Source organism: Monodon monoceros, unplaced genomic scaffold (assembly GCF_005190385.1).
Source record: "Monodon monoceros isolate NGI ecotype Baffin Bay Population unplaced genomic scaffold, NGI_Narwhal_1 Super_Scaffold_12, whole genome shotgun sequence".
Taxonomy (NCBI): Eukaryota; Metazoa; Chordata; class Mammalia; order Artiodactyla; family Monodontidae; genus Monodon; species Monodon monoceros.
Window position 1 is genome coordinate 119,789,015 of NW_021703768.1, and position 22,253 is coordinate 119,811,267.

The window sequence follows — 22,253 nt, forward strand, 5'->3', positions numbered from 1 at the left end:
AACACTCCCAAGCTCATTCTATGAGGCCACCATCACCCTGATACCAAAACCAGACAAAGATCCTACAAAAAAAGAAAATTACAGACCAATATCACTGATGAATATAGATGCAAAAATCCTCAACAAAATACTAGCAAGCAGAATCCAACAACACATGAAAAGGATCACACACCATGATCAAGTGGGATTTATCCCAGGGATGCAAGGATTCTTCAATATACACAAGTCAATCAATGTGATACACCATATTAACAAATTGAAGAATAAAAACCATATGATCATCTCAATAGATGCAGAAAAAGCTTTAGACAAAATTCAACACCCATTTACAATAAAAACTCTCCAGAAAGTAGGCATAGAGGGAACCTACTTCAACATAATAAAGGCCATATGCAACAAACCCACAGCAAACATCATTCTCAATGGTGAAAAACTGAAAGGATTTGCTCTAAGATCAGGAACAAGACAAGGATGTCCACTCTCACCACTGTTTTTCAGCATAGTCTTGGAAGTCCTAGCCACAGCAATCAGAGAAGAAAAAGAAATAAAAGGAATACAAATTGGAAAAGAAGAAGTAAAACTGTCACTGTTTCCAGATGACATGATATTATGCATAGAGAATCCTAAAGATGCCACCAGAAAACTACTAGAGCTAATCAATGAATTTGGTTAAGTTGCAGGATACAAAATTAATGCACAGAAATCTCTTGCATTCCTATATACTAATGATGAAAAATCTGAAAGAGAAATTAAGGAAACACTCCCGTTACCATTGCAACAAAAAGAATAAAATACCTAGGAATAAACCTACCTAGGGAGACAAAAGACCTGTATGCAGAAAACTACAAGACACTGGTGAAAGAAATTAAAGATGATACCAACAGATGGAGAGACATACCATGTTCTTGGATTGGAAGAATCAGTAATGTGAAAATGACTATACTACCCATAGCAATCTACAGGTTCAAAGTAATCCTTATCAAATTACCAATGGCATTTTTTTACAGAACTAGAACAAAAAACTTAAAATGTGTATGGAGACACAAAAGACCCTGAATAGCCAAAGCAGTCTTGAGGGAAAAAAGCAGAGCTGGAGGAATCAGACTCCCTGACTTCAGACTATACTACAAAGCTACAGTAATCAAGACAATATGGTATTGGCACAAAAACAGAAATATAGATCAATGGAACAAGATAGAAAGCCCAGAGATAAACCCACGCACCTTTGGTCAGCTAATCTATGACAAAGGAGGCATGAATATACAATGGAGAAGAAACAGTCTCTTCATTAAGTGGTGCTGGGAAAACTGGACAGCTACGTGTAAAAGAATGAAAGTAGAACACTCCCTAACAGCATACCCCAAAATAAACTCAAAATGGATTAGAGACCTAAACGTAAGACCAGACACTATAAAACTTTTAGAGGAAAACATAGGAAGAGCACTCTTTGATATAAATCATAGCAAGATATTTTTTGATTCACCTCCTAGAGTAATGGAAATAAAAGCAAAAATAAACAAATGGGACCTAATGAAACTTCAAAGCTTTTGCACAGCAAAGGAAACCATAAACAAGACAAAAAGACAACCTTCCGAATGGGAGAAAATATTTGTAAACGAATCAATGGACAAAGGATTAATCTCACCAATATATAACAGCTCATGCTGCTCACTATTAAAAAAACAAACAACCCAATCCAAAAATGGGCAGAAGACCTAAATAGACATTTCTCCACAGAAGACATACAGTTGGCCAAGAAGCACATGAAAAGCTGCTCAACATCACTAATTATTAGAGAAATGCAAATCAAAACTATGATGAGGTATCACCTCACACCAATTAGAATGGGCGTCGTTAGCAAATCTACAAACAACAAATGCTGGAGAGGGTGTGGAGAAAAGGGAACCCTCTTGCACTGTTGGTTGGAATGTAAATTGATACAGCCACTATGGAGAACAGTATGGAGGTTCCTTAAAGAACTAAAAATAGAATTACCATATGACCCAGCAATCCCACTACTGGGCATATACCCAGAGAAAACCATAATTGAAAAAGACACATGCACCCCAGTGTTCATTGAAGCAGTATTTACAATAGCCAGGTCATAGAAGCAACCTAAATGCCTATCGACAGATGAATGGATAAAGAAGATGTGGTACATATATACAATGAAATATTACTCAGCCATAAAAATGAACGAAGTTGGATCATTTGTAGAGACGTGGATGCATCTAGAGACTGTCATACAGAGTGAAGTAATTCAGAAAGAGAAAAATATCGTATATTAATGCATATATATGGAACCTAGAAAAGTGGTACAGCTGCAGCGGTTTGCAGGGCAGAAATTGAGACACAGATGTAGAGAACAAACCTATGGACACTAAGCGGGGAAGCAGCTGTGCGGGGGGGGGGTGGGGGGGGTGGTGGTGTGATGAATTGGGCGATTGGGATTGACATGTATATACTGCTGTGTATAAAATTGATGACTAATGAGAACCTCTTGTATAAGAAAATAAATAAAAGAAAATTCAGAAAAAGGAGACAAGCTTGTTTACAAAAAGAAGAAAAAAGGGAGCACCTGTTTGTCTAGAAACATCCCCTGCCGATTATCTCTTGTCACAGAGATCCCACCTGTTTCTCGTTCATGGGAGCCTTAGTGATGTGTTTCTCAAAGACATTCAATTTGGTCAAATTAAGTACGCTAACCACGTACTTACCCTATTGTGATGCTTCAGAAACTTGGTTCTTCACCTTCTGCACAGCCCTGGGGAGGGGAGCAATGTTTGGACCAATTTGTACAAAATATATATCCCAACGTAAGTGAAGGCAGAGAGGAAAAAGCCAGAAGATATGGATTATGCATGGGGGCTCCTGATAATTCTTCTTTTTCCATGTTGGTAATACAGACTGATTTATTTACTCAGTTGAAGGTAATGGGTCTTTTTAATGTACATAGTCTAGCAGTACTAAAAATAATGATAGTAATAGTTAACTTTTACTTACAGCTTATTGTCCCCAAGGCATTGTGCTAAGCAGCCTTATATTCATCATATCATTTATTTTTCACAGCAACACTGTAAGGTCGGTATTTTTAGCTCTCTTTTACAAATTTTGAACCTAAAGTCCAGAGAGTTGAAAAAACAGCTTGTTAGGAGAAGAACTAGGGTTGAACTTAGGACTCCTTTCATAACCCAAGCTATTAAATCTATTCTTGTTAATCTCTAATGACTGCATTTATTGAGCACCTACTCTTGACCTAAGATAAATGAGACAGGACCGTGTTTTCCAAGGCCCTCCTGTTTTCTCAGGATATAACTAACCATAATATAGTGTGCTAAGTGACATCCAGTAAGATGAATAAAGTGTGTGGTACCACTGAGGAGAAATAATTTAATTCTGCTTGTACCTGGCTCTGACAGATAAATAGACAATTTCTAGGCAGAGCAAGAATGGGGATGGGGGGACAGCCTTCCAGAGGAACATTAATCAGTTAATCAACATCAATCAGCTCGTGTGTATTAAAACGAAATGGTTGTGAGAGAACTTTGGGTTATGTTAGCAAGTGGTCAGAGATGATGCCAGAGATTGGATTGAGCCTCTCTGTCAAGGGTCTTGAAAGCTATGGGAAAAGGTTGGCGTTTACTTCTGAAAAATGGGAGCTCTCAGGGGATTCCAAGTAGAGAGGGAAAATGATTGTATCAGCACTTGAGAAGGACGTCCCTGGAAGGTGAACCAGGTTGTACTCTGGTTGCTGATATCAGAATCACTCACTAAATAAAAACAAAACCATAGAGTTTACCACACTGTAGTAAACTTGTGGCTATATATTTTAAAAGTCTTGCCCAGAGACTGTAACCTTTGACCTACAGCCTTTACTTATTACAGGGTAGAGTAGGATCCTAATGGCTTTTATTTGGGTCTTTTTTGCCAGACTTCCTAAAGGGAAATAGTAGCTCATGGCATCATTTCCCATCAACAGCTCCATACCCTGGACTCGACTTGGATTCTCTGAAAGCTAAAGAACAGACTTGAGAGTCTGGCTCTTTTTATCTGTAGTCAGATTTCAGAGTTAAAAGTTCAGAGGGCAAAGACTTTGGCTCTTTCTCTGTTTGCTTTAGAGTAATAATTATTTTAAGTTACCACTTCTATATGCACAGAATCTTTACCCAGCTCACACCTTGTCACCGTGAGCCTTAAAACATCAATTAGCCCAATACTTGGGGTTATAGTGGAAGTTATCAGTATTTATATGCATCTAGTTAAGATTTCAAAATACTGAACGCTGTCATTGTTCAAGATACCGAAAAGCCCAGAAATTCTGCAATTTCTTACAAGGTTTTCCTTTTATTTCTCTTTTTAAAGGTTAGCTTGCCAATGACTGAAAAATTTTAATGTCTAGGAAAAACAATCCTGTCAAGAATCAAACTGCCACCTTTTCATAGATTTGGTTAAAAATGAAATCTCAGATTATGTGTATGTCTTAACATCTTCCTGTTAAGTTCCAACATGTAATAGTAGGATTGTTTTGAACAGTCCACGATGTTTCTTTTGGCTGTGGCATTCTAAAGGGTTTCTGCACATGAAGCAGGACATGGGTGTGCACATGTGCCCATGCACCATGTGCTTTTATCAGTATTGCTCCTTTTAATGGCTATTGATGTTTTACAAAATAAGTTATCATGATCCTTTTTCCAGTCCATCAGTAGGCTTTGGAAGAGGTAGGAGTGGTGATCTTTGAGTTGTTAATTCTTAGAAATGCCCAAAGATCAGTGCCCCCCTTTTTTTTGCCCCTTTTTAATACATGTTAACTTTTAATCTTATATGTCAAGGAGAAGAGCGAGCAACCACGGATGTCCTTGCTTAACAGCTAGTGTAAGCAGCAAGTCCTAAGCAAACTTGCGTTCCTGTTAAAATGGTAGCGTCTTTCAAGGTTGTCTTGATTGGAGTTGATTTGGGCCCACCAGACTGCCTTGATCTGCTTTTACCAAGATGTTGGTGGCTTTGGAATCCATTGTATCCGTGTTGGGGTTTGTACACAAAATGTGCATCAATTAATAGAATGCAATTGATTTGAACAGTTTCTGGCAACTGACAAAGTGTTGGGCAGTTGTATTTCATTTCCTTGTTATTTCACTTGGCTGTTGATATGCAAAATTGATGATGATGGTGATGGTGATGATAATGATGATGAAGAAGAATGCCTGCACACTTTACTCTTGTGCCTCATGACCATGGCTTTTTTCATCTGTTCGTTGATTTATTGTTGTTGTTGTTACCTTTCCTTACATTGGTTTCTGAGTATATTCTTTTTGGTCCTGTCCATGTTAGGTTTAGAAATAAGCTAGATTTACTTATATGCTCAGCTGGAATGCTTCTGTCACAGGCTTTTCTTCTATTTGCTGTGTCAAGTGCCATGCAAACAGTTCTTCGTTAGTGTCATAAGGTTGTGGATCTGAACATCTATACTCTGCAGCACCCCCACCCCCAGCCAATAAAGCCCCAGGTAAACCAATCATTGTTTGAGCTCCTTTAATGGTTCTCAGATAAGGGTGGAGTTTTGTTATGTTTTAATCCATTCCTCTCTGTCAGCAAAGAAAACAGGAAATAGAATCTTTCTGGAGATAAGGAAAATCACAGCATCCCATGGATTACCCAGGTTGACTATATATACTGCCAGTTACTAAATGGAATTGTTTCCTTTTGAGGGACTTTTAATAAAACTACTCAAACTACTTTCCGAATTGTTGTTCCCTGGGCCAAAATGCTGATGATATCAACAGGACATCGGACTTCCAACTCTCCTTAAAAAAAAACCTCTCTGTGTCTGTAGCCTCTGAATTTGGCTTCTTAACTGGTATATTAAATGAGCCCTGCTAAGACTTGCCTGGCTTTCCAACAGAAAAGTGCTGGGTTTATGGCTTCTCGTGCCCTGAGCAGTCCTGTTCTACAGCCTGTGGATAGAAAGAGTGGGCAGTGTGTGAGCCATGCTCCGTAGGCCTGATCCTCCACCTCCAAAGCAGATACTCCTCAGACTAACCAAGCCCATAACTTGTTATTATTTTTTGTTACTTGAAATTTTTTGTTACATAAAAAACATTTATGTTTTAGGAAAATGCTTAGTCTCTTCTCTTATAGAAGCCTTTCTCTTTTGCCTTGTAATCCTAGGCCTCTGTCATCGATTTATTGTCTCAGAGCTACTTTGCAGTTACAGACCAGGAACTCTTCATCATGACCTAATTTTCCTCCCATAAAAATCACAGCACGTAATAAAGAGTATACCACACACGTTACGGGAAGGCTTCTAATCCTTGTAAATTGCAGGAGCATGTTACAGATGGGATTGGAAAAGGTATAAAAATGTGTATGTGACATGGCTAAGAATAAATTCCACAAGTGTCAATGGTCTCCAATGTCAAGATGGGCCCGAGGGGGGCCAGTGAAATTTGAATTTTGTAGACAATGCAACGGGAAAAGAACAGCAACTTCTAATGTTGTAAGCAGTTGAGATCGATGTTATACAAAGAGCAGTAATTAAATTTGCACTTATAAATTAAATCTTCATGTCCTGACTGCAGATAATTCATTGTTGAGTCTCCAGTTATTTCCCTTCTTATGCTTTTTTATTAATGCAATCATGCCTTTTGAACACTGAGTGTCAAACAGTGTTAGGTGCTTCAGTCCTCGCCTCAGTCCCGGGAGTTTTTACAGATGTGACAGCTAAAGGTCAGAGTTATATAACTTGCTCAAAGTCACAGAGCTAGTGAGTGACTAAAATCAGATCCATCAGACTCCAGAACTTATGATCTTTGCATTTTGTCCTCTGTCTCTCAAATTACTGACACGTATAAAGGCCACAGGTGGTTAAGACCCAGACAGTCCAGCTAAGCTGTCTTAAGTCCCAGTCCAGCTGTACTCATTTATGTGACCTTGAACAAATCTGTTAGTCTCAGTGAGTCTCAGTTTCCTCACCTACAAGATGACAAGAATAATAGTAGAGTAAAATCCTGAGATAATCCGTGTAGATAATAGCATGATAAACACTCAATAAACTTTGGATATTTTTATTGTCACTTATACCACCACTACCTCCAGCCCACTCTGTCAGGTTCTGTGCTCAGCATTTACTATGCATTAGCTTTTCAGTATCCCTGCAAGACAGGTGTTAGATCCCCATTTACACAAGGGAAACAGTCTCAGAGGGGTTAAGGCTCTTGCCCGAGTTGAACCCAAGTCTGTATAGCTCCAACACCTATTTGCTTTATACCCATATGATGACTGTAAATTCCTTTCCTATATATATATATATATATATATATATGTATGTGTATATATATATATATATATATACTTTTTTTGGATGGTGTTTAGGTTTATTTTTTAATTAATTTTTATTGGAGTATAGTTGATTTACAATGTTGTGTTAGTTTCTGCTGTACAGCAAAGTGAATCAGTTATACATATATTAGATTCTTTTCCCATATAGGTCATTACAGAGTATTGAGCAGAGTTCCCTGTGCTATAAGGTAGGTTCTTATTAGTTATCTATTTTATATATAGTAGTGTGTCTATGTCAGTCCCAATCTCCCAATTTATCCTTCCCTCCCTTTCCCCTTTGGTAACCATAGGCTTGTTTTCTACATCTGTGACTCTGTTTCTGTTTTATAAATAAGTCCATTTGTACCTTTTTTTTTAGATTCCACATATAGGTGACATCCGTGATATGGCAGTGATGCCAGTGTCTCTGACGGTGAAGTCAGTGTAGCTGTAGGTCCTGCCCACTGAGCAGCTGGATCAGGACTCAGCCCAGTTCTATGTGACTGCAGAGGCCAAGTCACCCCTGACCACTCTGCCTCACAGCTTAAGGAGAAACAGCAGCTTGGTATTTACAGGTCTGCTAATTCCACTTACAGGAAGCTTGAAATTGGGGATACTTGGGAGCGTTATCCAGAATCTTTTTTTTTTTTTTTTTTGCGGTACGGGGGCCTCTCACTGTTGTGACTTCTCCCGTTGTGGAGCACAGGCTCCGGACGTGCAGGCTCAGCGGCCATGGCTCACGGGCCCAGCCGCTCCGTGGCATGTGGGATCTTCCCGGACCGGGGCACGAACCCCTGTTCCCTGCATCGGCAGGCTGACTCTCAACCACTGCGCCACCAGGGAAGCCCCAGAATCATATTTTTATTTTATTTTACAATCTTACTCCCCGGTAGCTTCCAGAAGGCTTACAGCCTTCTTTGTAACTTTTATTTCTAAGGCATTCCTGACTAAGTCAGAATTCGTTTGTAAGTTTGAACAGAATTAATGGGGCACTTGGGGCACAGAATAAATCCCCCCCTTTTGTGTTAAGTTGGAAAGCCTCTGTGAAATGAGATTATTCCAGACACATGGTAGAGCTCCATAAATCCATTGCTCAGAGATTACATGAGCTCATGCTTCCATCGTTCAGCAGAGGCGTTTGTACAGTGATTCTTCTCAACAGAATGAAGGAAATTTCATGGGATTCTCTTGAAGTCATCCCTTCCAAACAAAATAGGATTGGAACAACCAGCAAAACTGTGAAGCATTTGGATTCTCATCAGAATTCAACTCAAGCTTTTTTCACAGACACATCTTTTGGCCTGGCTGAGAAGGTGGCCAGGCAGTGAGCAGCCTTTTAACAACTTGCATGTATTCAAGTTTCAGAGTTAAAGGAACAAAAGTAATTTGGGGACTGATTGCCCAGACTCCTTAGTGAAAGTCTGTGTCTTCTGTTCTGACTTGGTCTGATTTGTAGAGGTGCCCTTGTGCCTGGGAAAACCATGTGTAATAATAGTGGTGACAGTCCCGTGTCTGGCGCTCCACATTTCGCAGCAGGCCCCACTTGCACATTAGTGCATTTGATCTCAAGAATAGCCCTTCGGAGTTCTTCAAAAGCCTGGGCCTGGCTCACACTGAGACCCAGAGAGCTGCCCTTCAGGACTATAGCTCTGGCCCATGGTGAAAGTCTCCATCTCCTAGAACTGATCCTAGTATGCTCCAGTAGCTTTCCTTTTAGAGAAAACAGCCAATGAGCAGAATGTAATTCTCATGTGTTCCCGTGTCTCCTCCCGTTTGCCCGTGTATAAACAGTTTTGAAAGCAATTTTCCACGCATCTGTCTAAATCCGTGGTCCTTCCTCAACCACTCACTCTTCTTTGTTTCTCCAGCATCTACTACAGTTTTTAGGAAAGAAGAAATGCTCACATTTCTGGTGACAGTTGAAATGAAAATGCATATGCATTATCTTTCTTCACATTGTGTTGAGTGAGGATCTCATTCTCAGTAGCTCTTTAGGAAAAGAGACAAACTGACACAACATTGTAAAGAAACTATACTCCAATAAAAAGTATTAAAAAAAATAAGAGAAAAGAAACGAAAAAAAAAAAGGAAAAGAGAAAATTTGGAGGCCAGACATAAGGAGGTGGGGACCTATCAGTGTGTCTGAATTCATTTTCAGATGTTTTTTAGCTCAGATTGCCGAACATGCTGTACTTAAGGCCAGAGGCAGAAGGGTGCTAAGGGATATCATTATGTGTTGAAATCTGTACTTGCGGGTTTGGGCACTGGCTTCTGTAGTGTAGATGAGCTGGAGAAGATGAGCTGAATGCTGAGGACTGCTGCAGAGGTGGATAGTGGAGATGTTAGAAACTACAGCCCTAAGGTCCCATCCCAGCCCCTCTCCTGCTAAGCCATGTGGCATTAGGAAATCTCTCCTTGCAGAATGGTCATCCTGCTTAGTACCTTTGACTTAAGAGATAAGTCATGTAAAGTACCTTGCACAGTGGCTGGCAGGGGCAAACACTCCTATATAAGAGCAAGTGCCAGTGGTAATGGTGCACGGGGTGTCACTTAGGAGCAGCCTTGGCTCAGCATTGTTGGAGGACAGAACAAAGGGGGAGAGAACTTCTAAGAAGCTTAGTGGTCCTTGAGCTCAACAACCATCATTTCTCTTTTCTTCCCTTGAAGATGCTCAGAAGGAGCCTGGTGACATGTGTAACACTGGTACTTATTTTTAGGGGTTCCAACTCCTCTGGAAGCCAAAAGTTTTTTTTTGTTTTTTTTGTTGTATGCGGGCCTCTCACTGTTATGGCCTTTCCCGTTATGGAGCACAGGCTCCGGACGTGCAGGCTCAGTGGCCATGGCTCACGGTCCCAGCCGCTCCGCGGCATGTGGGATCCTCCTGGACCGGGGCACGAACCCGTGTCCCCTGCATCGGCAGGCGGACTCTCAACCACTACACCACCTGGGAAGCCCAGCCAGGAGGTTTTTGTTGTTTTTGTTTTAGGTCCCCTTCTCTCCTTACATCCTCTCCCCAGTTGAACTCAGCTATGTAGTGATTCAATTTATTTTGTTGAAAATTCAGTCCCCTAGGGAAAATATGATAATACTGTTTTCAGACAGCTGTGTTTGGGAGCAAGACTGACTGAACCAGCTGGCTGGCATCATTGGAGCCCAAGGACCTGCCAACTCATGGAGAGCAGCTGTTTTGGCTGAAATTCTTATCATTCTTATGACTTTGCTTCCTATGTTTCAGCTTCTGAGTTCTGCTTTTAAATGCACGCACAAAGGAGAGAAAGCCATGAGAAAGACTCTGATGTGTCTAGGGCCACCCATAGGTGAGGGGAGTGGAGGTGCCACCACTGTGCTCTCATTACTCGTGATTGTTGGGAAAGAGAAAATCCAGAAGGAGGCCAGCTCCAGAGAGTAAGAGATGATAATGAGTGGATCAATGAATATTGATATCTTAATACAGTGGGTGTGTTATACAACCAGGAAGAATCAGGTGTGAAGATTTTCTTCATGAAGGGGGAAATGTTACAATATAACGTTAGAGAAAACGTATAGGATACAAAACTGTATAAAGAATAGAATTCCAATTATGGAGAAGTGTGCTTTAACATTAAATGAGATAACTTATACAAAGCACTTGATGTGGTAGATACTCAGTAAATCACAGCTACTAGATGCAAATTCTCTAACCACAGGAGACGTGTTGGCCTCAAGCACTGTTGTACCCAGAGTGCCTGGTATAAAGGACATGCTGAAAAGAACTTTCTAGATTGAATGAATTAGTGTTGTTGTTATTATATGCATCTTAAAAGGAATTGAGAAAATCTAGGGACACAGGTTTCTATGTTATCATCTGTAAGTGTATCTATAATTGTGGCAGCTTAACCTCTCTGCCTCAGTCCTTCATTATAAATGGTGAGGACAGTACTTGAAGTTCAAGGTCACTCAGAACTGAGAGAGCTACATGGAAAATACACGCAGTGACTGGTCCCTAGGGAGCCGACCTTGCATGGCAGTGACTGTAATCATGGTAAGTGCCATGTAAGTGGTAGCTATTATAATAATTCTGTCGTACTTGGATCTGTAGGAAAAAAGATGAGCATTGTCATGATTTTTATGTAATTTTCTTCTCAGTTTTTACCATAGACTTTTTTTTTGACAATGAAAGCTTAAAAGAAAAAACCTCATATGAAAATAAAGCTCAAATGCTAACAGTGGTTACCTCTAAATAGTGGAATTGGGAGAATTTTTCTATTTTCTTCTTGACGCTTTTCTACATTTTCCAAACTGTTTGTAGTATGTATGTTACTTCTATCATCAAGATTTGGGGGAAACAACCTTTTTTCCCTTTTTTAAATAAGAAAAAGAATGCTCAGCATCAAAGATAACACAAAGCTGCTGAACTAGATGCTCCATCTGGGGATGGTTGAGGACTAGAAGATGCTGCCCTGTTCTGGGCTTCTTTGGGGGGATGTTATTTAAATGCATGTTTCACAGCCTCAGAAAGTTGTGAAGCAGTTGTTAAGAACTGGGAAACAGAACCAATGAGGAAAAGTAAAGTCGTTTTAGTTCATCCGTTCTGGACAAAGGTGGTCAGAAAACTTGAAGCCCTCTTCGCAGACAATGGCTTACATTTAGCACAGCAGCTTTCCATTGGCCCCGGAGAGAGAACAACCAAAAGCAGATCTGTGGAAATGATAGCAGAAGGGGTGAGAAGTGGAAGTGAATGGTTCCCGAGCCTTGGGATGCGCTTCCAAAGGAGGATGTTTCATGCCAGTTCCTAGAGATGTCTAAAATAGAGTCCTGAGCAAATCCTGGTGGTCTTTCTCAGTCTTTTTCTTGCTGATTCTTAGACTCCATCAAGCCTTTCGGTCGTGCTTGTCTGGACCTGTGCCGTCCCCGCAGTTCACAGTAGCATGTAACCTTTTTATGAAACTCTTCTGCAGATATTTAACACGGTGCCTGACGCGCCCCTCACCAATGCCCAGCTGCACCTGTCTCGGAAGAAGAGCAGTGACTCCAAGCCCCCATCCTGCAGCGAGAGGCCCCTGACGCTCTTCCACGCCATGCAGTCAACAGAGAAACGTGAGTGCCACTGCTCAGGGCCAGCGTGGTCCCCGGGGGACATCCAGGCCTCCTCCCAGCTGCCCGGGGTGCTCACCTCCAGCCTCTCTGTGTGCGTTGCTGCCTTTTGTGTCTTTGAGGACACTGTATCGGCCATTGTACCCTCCCAGGTTCCGTGGCTGAGTAACCTCGACAGGACAGGAAGCAGGGGTGCTGAGGATGAAAGGGAGGGCCACGCTGCCCAGGATCCTCTTTCCCAGTGCCCTGTGGGCAGACAGCTGAGCCCCTTTTCCTCCAGCTGCACGATCAGATCTAAGCTCAGGCGTCGCTTATTCGGCCCATCTTTTGTTAGCGGCTCCCCTAAGCAGTTTCCCTTCCTTTTCTCGGGTTGTAACTCAGTGCTTATTTGTGCGAGTCACACGCCCCACTGAAATGGGGCTCTCTCTGCACAGGGACCTTGTTTGGCTTGCTCATCCTTCCCCTCCACCTCTCCTGGGCCTGACACACAGTGGATGCTTAGTAAATGTGTGGAATTAATTCACGGATTAATAGGAGAGCATTGCCCTCCTTGTTCCATTGTTCCAAGTAGCAGAGTGTTCTCACCACAACTGTATCGAATCTTGTTTTCACCTCTGGATTTCTGAGTTCTTTGCAGCAGTTGGGTTACTGGGCCCTCAAATCTCCAGTCTGGTTTCAGCCTTTGTAATGAGGAAGTCCAGTGGTGGAGGGTGGGAGTCGAGGGTCCCAGCTGTGCCCGAAGGCAGGCAGCCCTGGGTCCCTGTGCCGGCGACAGCATTCAGGCAAGCCTCCTACCTTCTCTCAGCCTCAGTTTACTTGTCTGTAAAGTAGGGATAATAGGGCCTACCTCACAGGGAAATGGTGCGGATTCAATGAACTTATGCAGCTAGGCAGCTGGCACAGGCCTAGACATGGCAAGGGCCATCGATTGAGAGCTGCTGCTACTATTATTAGTTCCTGTTTAATCACACACAGACACCAAGGAGTATAAAAACGTGACCTCGTCTGTAAGGAGCTCACATTTGAGTAAAGGAAGTAGACAAGTGAATAGATAATGGTAAGTCGGCAGGATAACTGCTCTCAGATGTGTGCATTCAGAGAGCCAGGAGAACGCGGTGGTTGAAAGCACTTATGGGCACCAGGCGCCTGGGTGAGAGTCCTCCTTGGCTGCTCTCTGGCTGTGTGACGTGGGCCAGTTATCTGCCATTGCATGGCCTCAGTCTCCTCTTCTGGAAAACAGGGATAACAGTTTCCTTATAGGCTTGTTGTGAGGAATAAAGCACTTCAAATGGTTCTCAGTAAATGCTGGGAGGTGTGGCGGTGCTATTATTATTATATACTTATTATATTTTTTATGTATTTACATGTTTATTTTTATATATTTATATAAATATATTTATTGTATATATATTATATATATAATCTCTATGAGTTACAGTAAAGGCGCAAATCAGAAAAATGACCCACTTTGCTTTGAAGAGAAAAGAGACTCCATATCTGGATTGGCATCTCTATCTTTGTTACAGAAAATGTTTTTTATCCCTTTGTCGTTCAGAAGTAATGGCCTTCCTTATCATTACTCCTGAACACAAATCTTCCCCACCCTCGGAGGATCACTGCTTTTAAAGAGGCCGACATATCCCATAATATGGCTGCACGTTGGTGCAACCACTGAGGTTGTCTCAGATACGTTGCTTTTATGAGTAAAGCCACTATAATCATCCTCATAGCTAAATCTGTTCATATTCATGATTATTTCCTTATGATCAATTCCTGGAAGAATTTCTAGGTCAGCAGATAATGCAGAGTTTTAGGGCTTTGACCCATACTGGGATTGGCTTCCCATCGAACAATAGCCTGTGTTCCCCTTAAGTATCTGGCTGGGGTCGTTCTTGCTGTGGTCTGTAACAAAGAACACTTGGAACAGGCCTGGCCTCACCCACATCTGCCACAAACACAGCATCGAGCTGTGGGGTGAGATGCTTCTCATGTTTCCACGACAGCCACAGTCACCTAAGGTTTTGTACTAAGCAATGTACAGTGCAGATCAGGACAGATCAGACGATATTGGTAAATTCCTCTAAGACTTGAAATAGTGCTGAGTTTATGGTTAGATGGAAACAGAGGCAGCTCTGGATCAGGTCTTAAAGCATATTCTGGGAGCATGTAAGAAAGAAGATGGCGATTAGGAGAAAATCAATTAGATCCTTGCCCAAGATTAATTTTATCACACGAGGCAGCAGGTGAAAGTTAAGGATGTGTGAAAGCAGACGTGCCTAAGCTGCAGATCAAGCCGTCCCTGTCTGCACACAGGGGACAGGAGGATGGGAGACGGGAAGACAGTGAAGCACTACATCTTCCCTCTGAACACGAGGAGACGCTCCCTGGAAATGGGGCTGGAATCTCCATATGCGCAGATATTTATGGGGTGCTCAACTTTCCTCCCTTTCTCTGCAGAAACATTTTCATTGAAAAGCACATAGGGGTGCGTGTATACATATACTTTTTAGAGTTGATTTTAGAAACCCTTATTTTCCTGGGAAATTAGAGTAATGTCCAGGCTGGCCTGGAAAGACACCATAGGAGCAGGAGCTGGAAGGTTCTGCCAGCTCTCGCCCCTCCTAGGTTGCGGTGCAGCCACTCGCCACCGTTAGATGAGCAGGTCACAGTGTACTGTTTTCACACACAAACCCTCCCCTTTGGTCTATGGACAAAGATAGAAGACTATCAAAGCACTTCACTGAGTTTACTCTTTGGAGTTAAAATGCTGGGGAAGACTGCAGGTAATTTGTGGGGGGAAAAAAATGCTATATTTCCATACAGTGATGTTTTTCAGATTAAGGCCTCTTTCCATACCTAGCTCAGTACTTCCCAAACTTGAATCATTTACATAGGCCTTCATTCACTCTTTGGGCTACAACCACATAACTTTTGCACTGTTGTTTGTTTAATATATTTATATAAATCAATTTGAAAGCAGCTCACTTCTTTACACGGCCTCATCCTACTCAGTAAAATTTCTACAACGTGAATTTTATTGTCTTACTGTATTACTCTCTAATATACATTAAAATAAATATGAAACTGTTCAGCTAAAAAATGTTCATCCACATTTGACCTTAGAATTGTTGTGTGTCCACCTGTGGAATACGTACCACAGTTTGGAGTCCACAGAGCTTGCTCTAAATTTCTGACTGGCTCAGATCCTTCTTCTTAACCTAAACACACAAACTCAAGATTCCTTTGTCTGCTCAACTGGAACTGGGTTCAGATGTTGTCCATTAGCTGTTTGTATCACTGTGGACACTCGCCATTCATCTGTCGATTTCACGTTGTGCACTCTGGGTTCGTTGTGACACCTCTCCAGGTTTCACATGACCTTACCTTTCTTCAGATTCTTGCCACAGAGTAGATATCTTGTTACAGGGATTGCACCTGTGAGAACACACACACACACACACAAACACGTACACCTACACAATATCTCCATGTACCTCTCTTCTACCTTCAGACTTCATATGATACTCTCAGAACCTCATTTCCTATTATGTCTGTGTGCCTACTCCCTTTTGAGTTCAGTTATGTTTTTCCTCCTCATTGGCATACTTGCAGTTTAATATTTGTTCTGTGATCCATGGGTCAGCCCTCTCTTCAGCCCCTAGTTGACATGCTTGATGAGCCCAAAACTCCCACAGTAGTTCCCTTGGGTGCTTCCCACCAGCACACGTTTCCCCTTCACCTCGCTGCAGTGCCCCTGCCCTGTGCAGAAGTTGGAGCCCATTCTTATCTCTTAGAAGTGCATCTGTGCCAACACTCTGGCCTCAGATTGTCATGGAAGTATCTGGCATGTTAGTTGATGCTCACTGATGTGTGTTTTATTTCCCAGAAGGAGTTTTTCATTCTGTGTGGGTAGACCAGTTGTGTGCCCAGGCACCTCTGTAAGACTCGTCCACTTTAATCTGAGAGTGGTAGTGGAGTCTTCTCCAGATGGCTTTTTCCTTTTCCCAGTGTTATCTCATCTCATCCTTATAATTGGTAATCACCCCATGAGGTAGGTTCTCATCATCCACATTTTACAAACAAGTAAACCAGGGCTCGAAGGGTTAAGCAGTCACACAGCTGGCGAATGGCAGAGAAGGGACTTGTACCCAAGTCATGCCCCTTCCCCATGCCATGTTGTCACTTCTTGAGCTGCCGAAGTGAAAACCTTGCTAGACTGAGTTAAGGAAGCAATAAAAAACCATCTGTCCCAGAGTCCAGCGTTGCCACGGAGGCAGTTGAACCATATTGAATGGGTTCCTCAATACGTGTGGTGGCAAGCAGCAGCCACACGATGACACCCCCCCCCTCCATGTCACCCCAGCTCTGCAGCAAGCAGTGTGCATTCAACAGTCACTTAATATGCTGGGCCAAGGCAGTCACTCTCGTTTGTGATCACTTTAGAACAGATGGAAGGAGGTTTTTCAACTGTGCTGCCAGATGAATGGTAGCGAAGGAGATTACTGTTTAATCTCCAAGTTAACACGCAGATACATCATGCAGCAGATTGGACTGGTATGTCTAGGTGAAAGCTATACTTTTTCCAGGCAACTGCAGAAGGTAGAGCCGGAGGATTAGAGGGAACCAAGCACCCAGGTCTTGTACTTTTTAAGATTTCTTCCAAAAGGTTGCAGGGCGACACGTATCACTTATTTTGTCCCGAATTTTTATTGCTTAACACAGGCATACCTCTTTTTATTGCACTTTGCTTTATTGCACTTCGCAGATACTGCGCTTTCCACAAATTGAAGGTTTGTGGCAACACTGCGATGTCAGATGATGGTTAGCTTTTTTTGGCAATAAAGTTTTTTGTAATTAAAGTGTGTATATTGTTGTTTTAGACATAGTGCTATTACATACTTAATAGAAAACAGTGTAGGGTGAACGTAACTTTTATATGCGCTGGGAAACCCAAAAATTCATGTGACTTGCCTTATTGCAATATTTGCTTTATTGCAGTGGTCTGGAACCAAACCCAAAATATCTCCAAAGTATACCTGTCCCAAGGTGTTAAAATATGTTTCTTGGAAGTGTGGTTTTTAGACTTGGTTGTGCATTAGAATCATGTAAGGAGCTTGTTGAAAGATACAGATGCCTGGTCTCCTCCCCAGTACATTCTGAATCAGGTCATGCCTGGAGCTCAGGCCTCTGTAATTTTAAAAGCACCCTGGTGATGCTGATGCCAGCTAAAGTTAGAGAAGCACTAGCTTGAGGGAGGGAGGGATTGTCAAGGTTGCTTGTCTTCTGTCATTAGCGGAATGTCTCTTAGACTCTGTTGGGGTTTGGGGCAGTCTGGTGGTGGTTGCAAGCAGGGGCTCTGTAGTTTCAATGCTTATTTTCAATGCCATCTCTATCACCCACCGTCTCTGAGACCTAGAGTCCATTACTTTTTTTAATCTTTTTTTAATCTTTTTTTTTTTTTTTTTCGGTATGCGGGCCTCTCACTGTTGTAGCCTCTCCCGCTGTGGAGCACAGGCTCCGGACGTGCAGGCTCAGCGGCCATGGCTCACGGGCCCAGCCGCTCCGCGGCCGGGCACGAACCCGTGTCCCCTGCATCGGCAGGCAGACTCTAAACCACTGCGCCACCAGGGAAGCCTGAGTCCATTACTTTTCATTTCTGAACCTCCATTTGTTCATCTGTAAAATCAATCACTAATAATAGCTTCCTTGGAGGGGAATTACCGTGATTAAGTGAGCCAGTGCATGTAAAGTACTTGACAGTGGGCCTAGAACATACTCAAGCACCTAATAAATGTTAGCTCAGATTACGATGATTATCATCAGGCTATAGTCTTACTTTATGTTTGACTAAGAAAATATTCCCCCTCTGGAGCCTGCAGAGTCCAAAGGAGAGGCCCATATGTGAGGGTAATGCAAAGTCTCCCTGGCCCCAGAGGGAGTCCATTTGATGCTGGAGTGCCAGCACTTCAGCAGCCTGGGACGAGTTGTGCAGCCTTGGTGGGGTGGGAATGGATTCTTGGGCTTTATTTTACATGGATCTTGTTAACTGGCAGCTGGGATTATCGCTCTGATTAATTCTTTTAGTTCAGTTAATTCATCCTGGACCCTCTCCCAGACAGGCCCAGGGAGAGGTTGAGAATTCAGCTCATGTACTTAACATGTGTGTCTTCCTTGCTGAAAAATAACTGGGAATCCATACTGTTCAGAGCTTTATATAATACCTCTCTCGGAGCCATCAAAGCTGCAGCATGTGTCTTTTCTCAGGTTGCCTCTGCAGATCCTGGGCGCTCTGGACACACCTGTTTGTTTTGGCAGACGACATGTTTATCCACAGGGATTCCTGTTGTCACACAGACTGTAAGGTGTAATGTGGTTCTTATCTTAATTATGTATGGTTACCATGTGTGAGTGAGAACCGCCTAGTTGATGTGGCCCTTAAAAAATGATGCTGTGGAAAGCTCATGGCAGGAAAAAAGTTCAAGGTAGATGATTAAATAAAAAAGAGCATATTCCAGCCTCTCATCCCTGGCATTATCACTATGTAAAACAGGTATTGTAGCATTAGGCATTATGTAATCCCACCTTGTTAAAAGAAAAAAATATGTGTCTGTTTCTACGTATAGAAAAACAACTGGACTTTTACACACCAAAATACATCTAGGTTATTTGTATGCTATTCTGTACTTTTCAGTTGGAGAGGAATGCATATTTATTATGTATTGCCTAATTTTTACGTGATAAAAACAAAACTCTCTAATCATACACTTCATTTACTATCTCAAACCCATTTTGCAATGAGTCATGGCATAAAGATAAGTAAATATATCATTTTCTTCTTTCTCATGAGCAGTCGTGTAAGCAGCCTGTATGTAGGCTTCCTCAGATACCGGGGAACCACAGACTAAAGGGAGACTGTCCCTCCTGAAAAGTAAGTTCTCAGGGAAGAAAGAGGGCTACGTTGTGAGTAGCAGAGTGTCTGCTTAACTGTGACCATTCAGTTCCCTGTCCAGCCATTAATTAGAGGCGCGTTCCTACGCCGTGGTTTTTGAAATGCTGTTTCAGGAGAGGCTCCCCACTGTACCTCCATGTCTCATCCCAGTGAATCACTTCCGTCCTGGGCCAGCCACAATGACTTCCCCATTCTCTCATGCACTCCATTTTCATTGGCATTCTTTCCCTTTGCAATGCAGAGGGTTATTATGGGCACCATGGGGAGAGAATGTCAGTCAGTCCACAGGGGACCAAAATCAGTGGTGGTTTTGCTGAAGACAACCTGCCAGAAGTTGTGATATCATGTCCTGCATCTAGGGTCCAAACAACATTGACCACATTTTTCACTCATCACCTCCCTCTTTAGTCTATCATTGTCCCAACTACATTTTAAGATTATTTTTTAAAACATTGCCCAGCCTATTTTCATGTGCTCAAATATGCTGCCCAAACTACTTCTTCAGATTATTTTTATCGTAGGGACTGAGGCTGGGTCAGCATGAAAGCAGACCAGCTCAGATTTTAGTGGGGCTTGGCACGCCACCCTTATCAGCAGCAAAAGCTACAGAGGAGAAAAATTGCTTTAGAAAGTCTGATTCCAAGCTTCCTGTGTACTTGGGTGTTTCCCAGAGATGGTAAACTCAGAAATTGCTGTGCACTCATTTTTTATTGCAAAATTCATTAAGCTGCTATGCTATTATCATTGTCTTGTCAAGATGATACATTACAGGCTTCATTGCAAAACTTTAACAAGCAGGAGAAAGTACACCTCTCGCTCCACCATAGCCCGGGAAAGCCTCTGGGCGTTTTGCTTTTGCAAAACGTTTTGCTTTTAATATTTTTGGTGTAACGCCCTGGGTCTCTGCAGAACCTCCATCTGTCTTGCGATTCCCTTTTCTTCCTGTGTGATCATGTGGAGAGTGAGTTCCCTCCTTTGGGCTCTGTGAGGCGTCAGGAGTTGCTGTTAAAGATCTTCTTTCTGACGACTCGTCTGAGACCTCATGGAAAGCTGAGATATCAGCCTCTATGATGACAGACTTCTGTGCATGTGAGAAACCTCCCTCAAAGTGGCGTCGAAGGTCTGTGTTTCCTATTTACCCTCCAGCTCTGAGTATTCAGTGGGCCAGACGTGTTCAGGCCTGCCGAGCCAGGCGGATTTGGCATGTGCGTTCCTGGCCTCGCCTCTGAGTTCTGTGATCAAGAGACCCTGCGTCTTGTATGTGGCACGCTTGTCATCGGAGCAAGCGGGAATCACTTGGTAAATATGGAAAGTGAAGGAGCTTAGCTCCCAGATTTCCATGGCAACCCCCAGAACAAGTACAATATCACCAAAATTATTCTGCGGTTGCTTTTTTTAGTTGCAGTGATTTGGTTGCATACTCATGTTTTTCCGCTCCTGATTTGTACAAAAAAACACAGACTCTGCCCACTGTAACTAGTACTTTGGTTTCAAGGACATTAGTGGTCCCTGCCCGAAGCACCTGAAAAATTCAATCACACAAAACTGCCTCCTGTGTGCTAACAGAATACGTTCTGATGGTTTGTGTTGCCTTATTTATGCTTATTATGTATGTCATGACTGTTGTGGAGCTCTAATCTCTACTGTGCACGGCCTGGGCACCAGGAATGTATGAGCTGACACTGACTCACCGGTCATCGTCATGGATGCTTGATGTAGTCTGTGAGGGCAGACGTGGCCCTGCCCTTCGGTAGTGTGTGTTTTTAAGGACCAAGTCCACATCCAGCTTGTCACTCCTTGGAGAACACATGTTCATGAAAGCATCCAACGTGTTACCGATGCATGTTTACAATTGTTTGGGCTTTTATTTTATCATTTCTTTGTTTCTGGGCTCTTGTTTTCTGTGACTAATATGAAGAGAGATTCTTGTGGACAAACATGCCTGAGGAAAGCAAGCATTCTCACTGCCTTCAACCAGTTCCAGAAGACTCTTGCATTGGGGGCATTCTTTCTGTTTTGGCCATTTGATCTTGTCGGTTTGACTCGTAGCTGGTTGTTGTTTTCCTTTTTCAGCCCACTAGCCTGTAATTTTTTTTTCTTCAGCAATATAATTGCCATCGGTCCTTCTTACACCTTCTGATGCAGATGCCAGAGCTGGTTTGAATCATCAGTGACTCAGAGAAGTCCAGCTCTGTATTTGAATGATTTGGTTAATTAAAAAAAAAAAAAAGAAAATCTTTTAGGCTGCCTGTTCTCATTCTGTTTTTCTGTCAGGAGCAAGTATTCATTTGCCCACCTGACAAAAGTCCTCCTGTTTTGAGTGACATTGCTGAATCATTTGCTCTTTATTTCTTAACGGATTGCAAATGCTGTAGAATTTGTCATAGTATAGTTTGCCTTAACCACTAAACATTTGATTTGCTGTTGATTTCACTCCCCACTCCTTCTCTGGAATAATCACCTTCCTGCTCACCCGTGGGAAGGATCATCAGCATTTCAGCTTAGACATCTGTCCGCTTAGAAGCTCTCAGTCTCATTACGTGAGGTCTCCTGTCAAAGAAAACTGTAGTGATCTTGTAGTCAGAGAGTGCCAGGTTTCCAGATTTCCTTATCATATGGCCCATGGAGGGATATCAGTAAAGAGTCTGCGTCTTTGGCCATCTTGTCTGCAAAACTGTGGAATATTATGATTAATTTTTTGGCATTTTCTCTTTGGACAAAAAACTCCTTTCCCTGATCTTTTGTTTCTGTTGTTGTTTTGTTGTAGGTTACACCATATGTGACAGGTCCTAGATATCTAAATATAAGTCAAAATATAATCTCAAAAAGAATTTATTGTTTGAAAAAAGAATTCTGTGTCCTCCAGTAAATGAATACTAGAAATCCTCAGGCTCAGTTTGGGTGTAGCCATCTGTTT

At 42.3% G+C, this 22,253-nt stretch overlaps 1 protein-coding gene across 5 annotated transcripts in view; it reads left to right on the forward strand.

Moving 5' to 3' along the window:
- The window catches only part of ARHGAP26 (Rho GTPase activating protein 26), a 485,730-nt gene that overhangs the window by 388,647 nt on the left and 74,830 nt on the right, over positions 1-22,253 (forward strand). For all 5 annotated transcript variants that reach the window (XM_029215618.1, XM_029215622.1, XM_029215620.1 and 2 more), the window contains exon 19: positions 12,252-12,390. In XM_029215618.1, the coding sequence (XP_029071451.1) occupies positions 12,252-12,390 (139 nt within the window). The remainder of the gene's footprint in view (positions 1-12,251; positions 12,391-22,253) is intronic.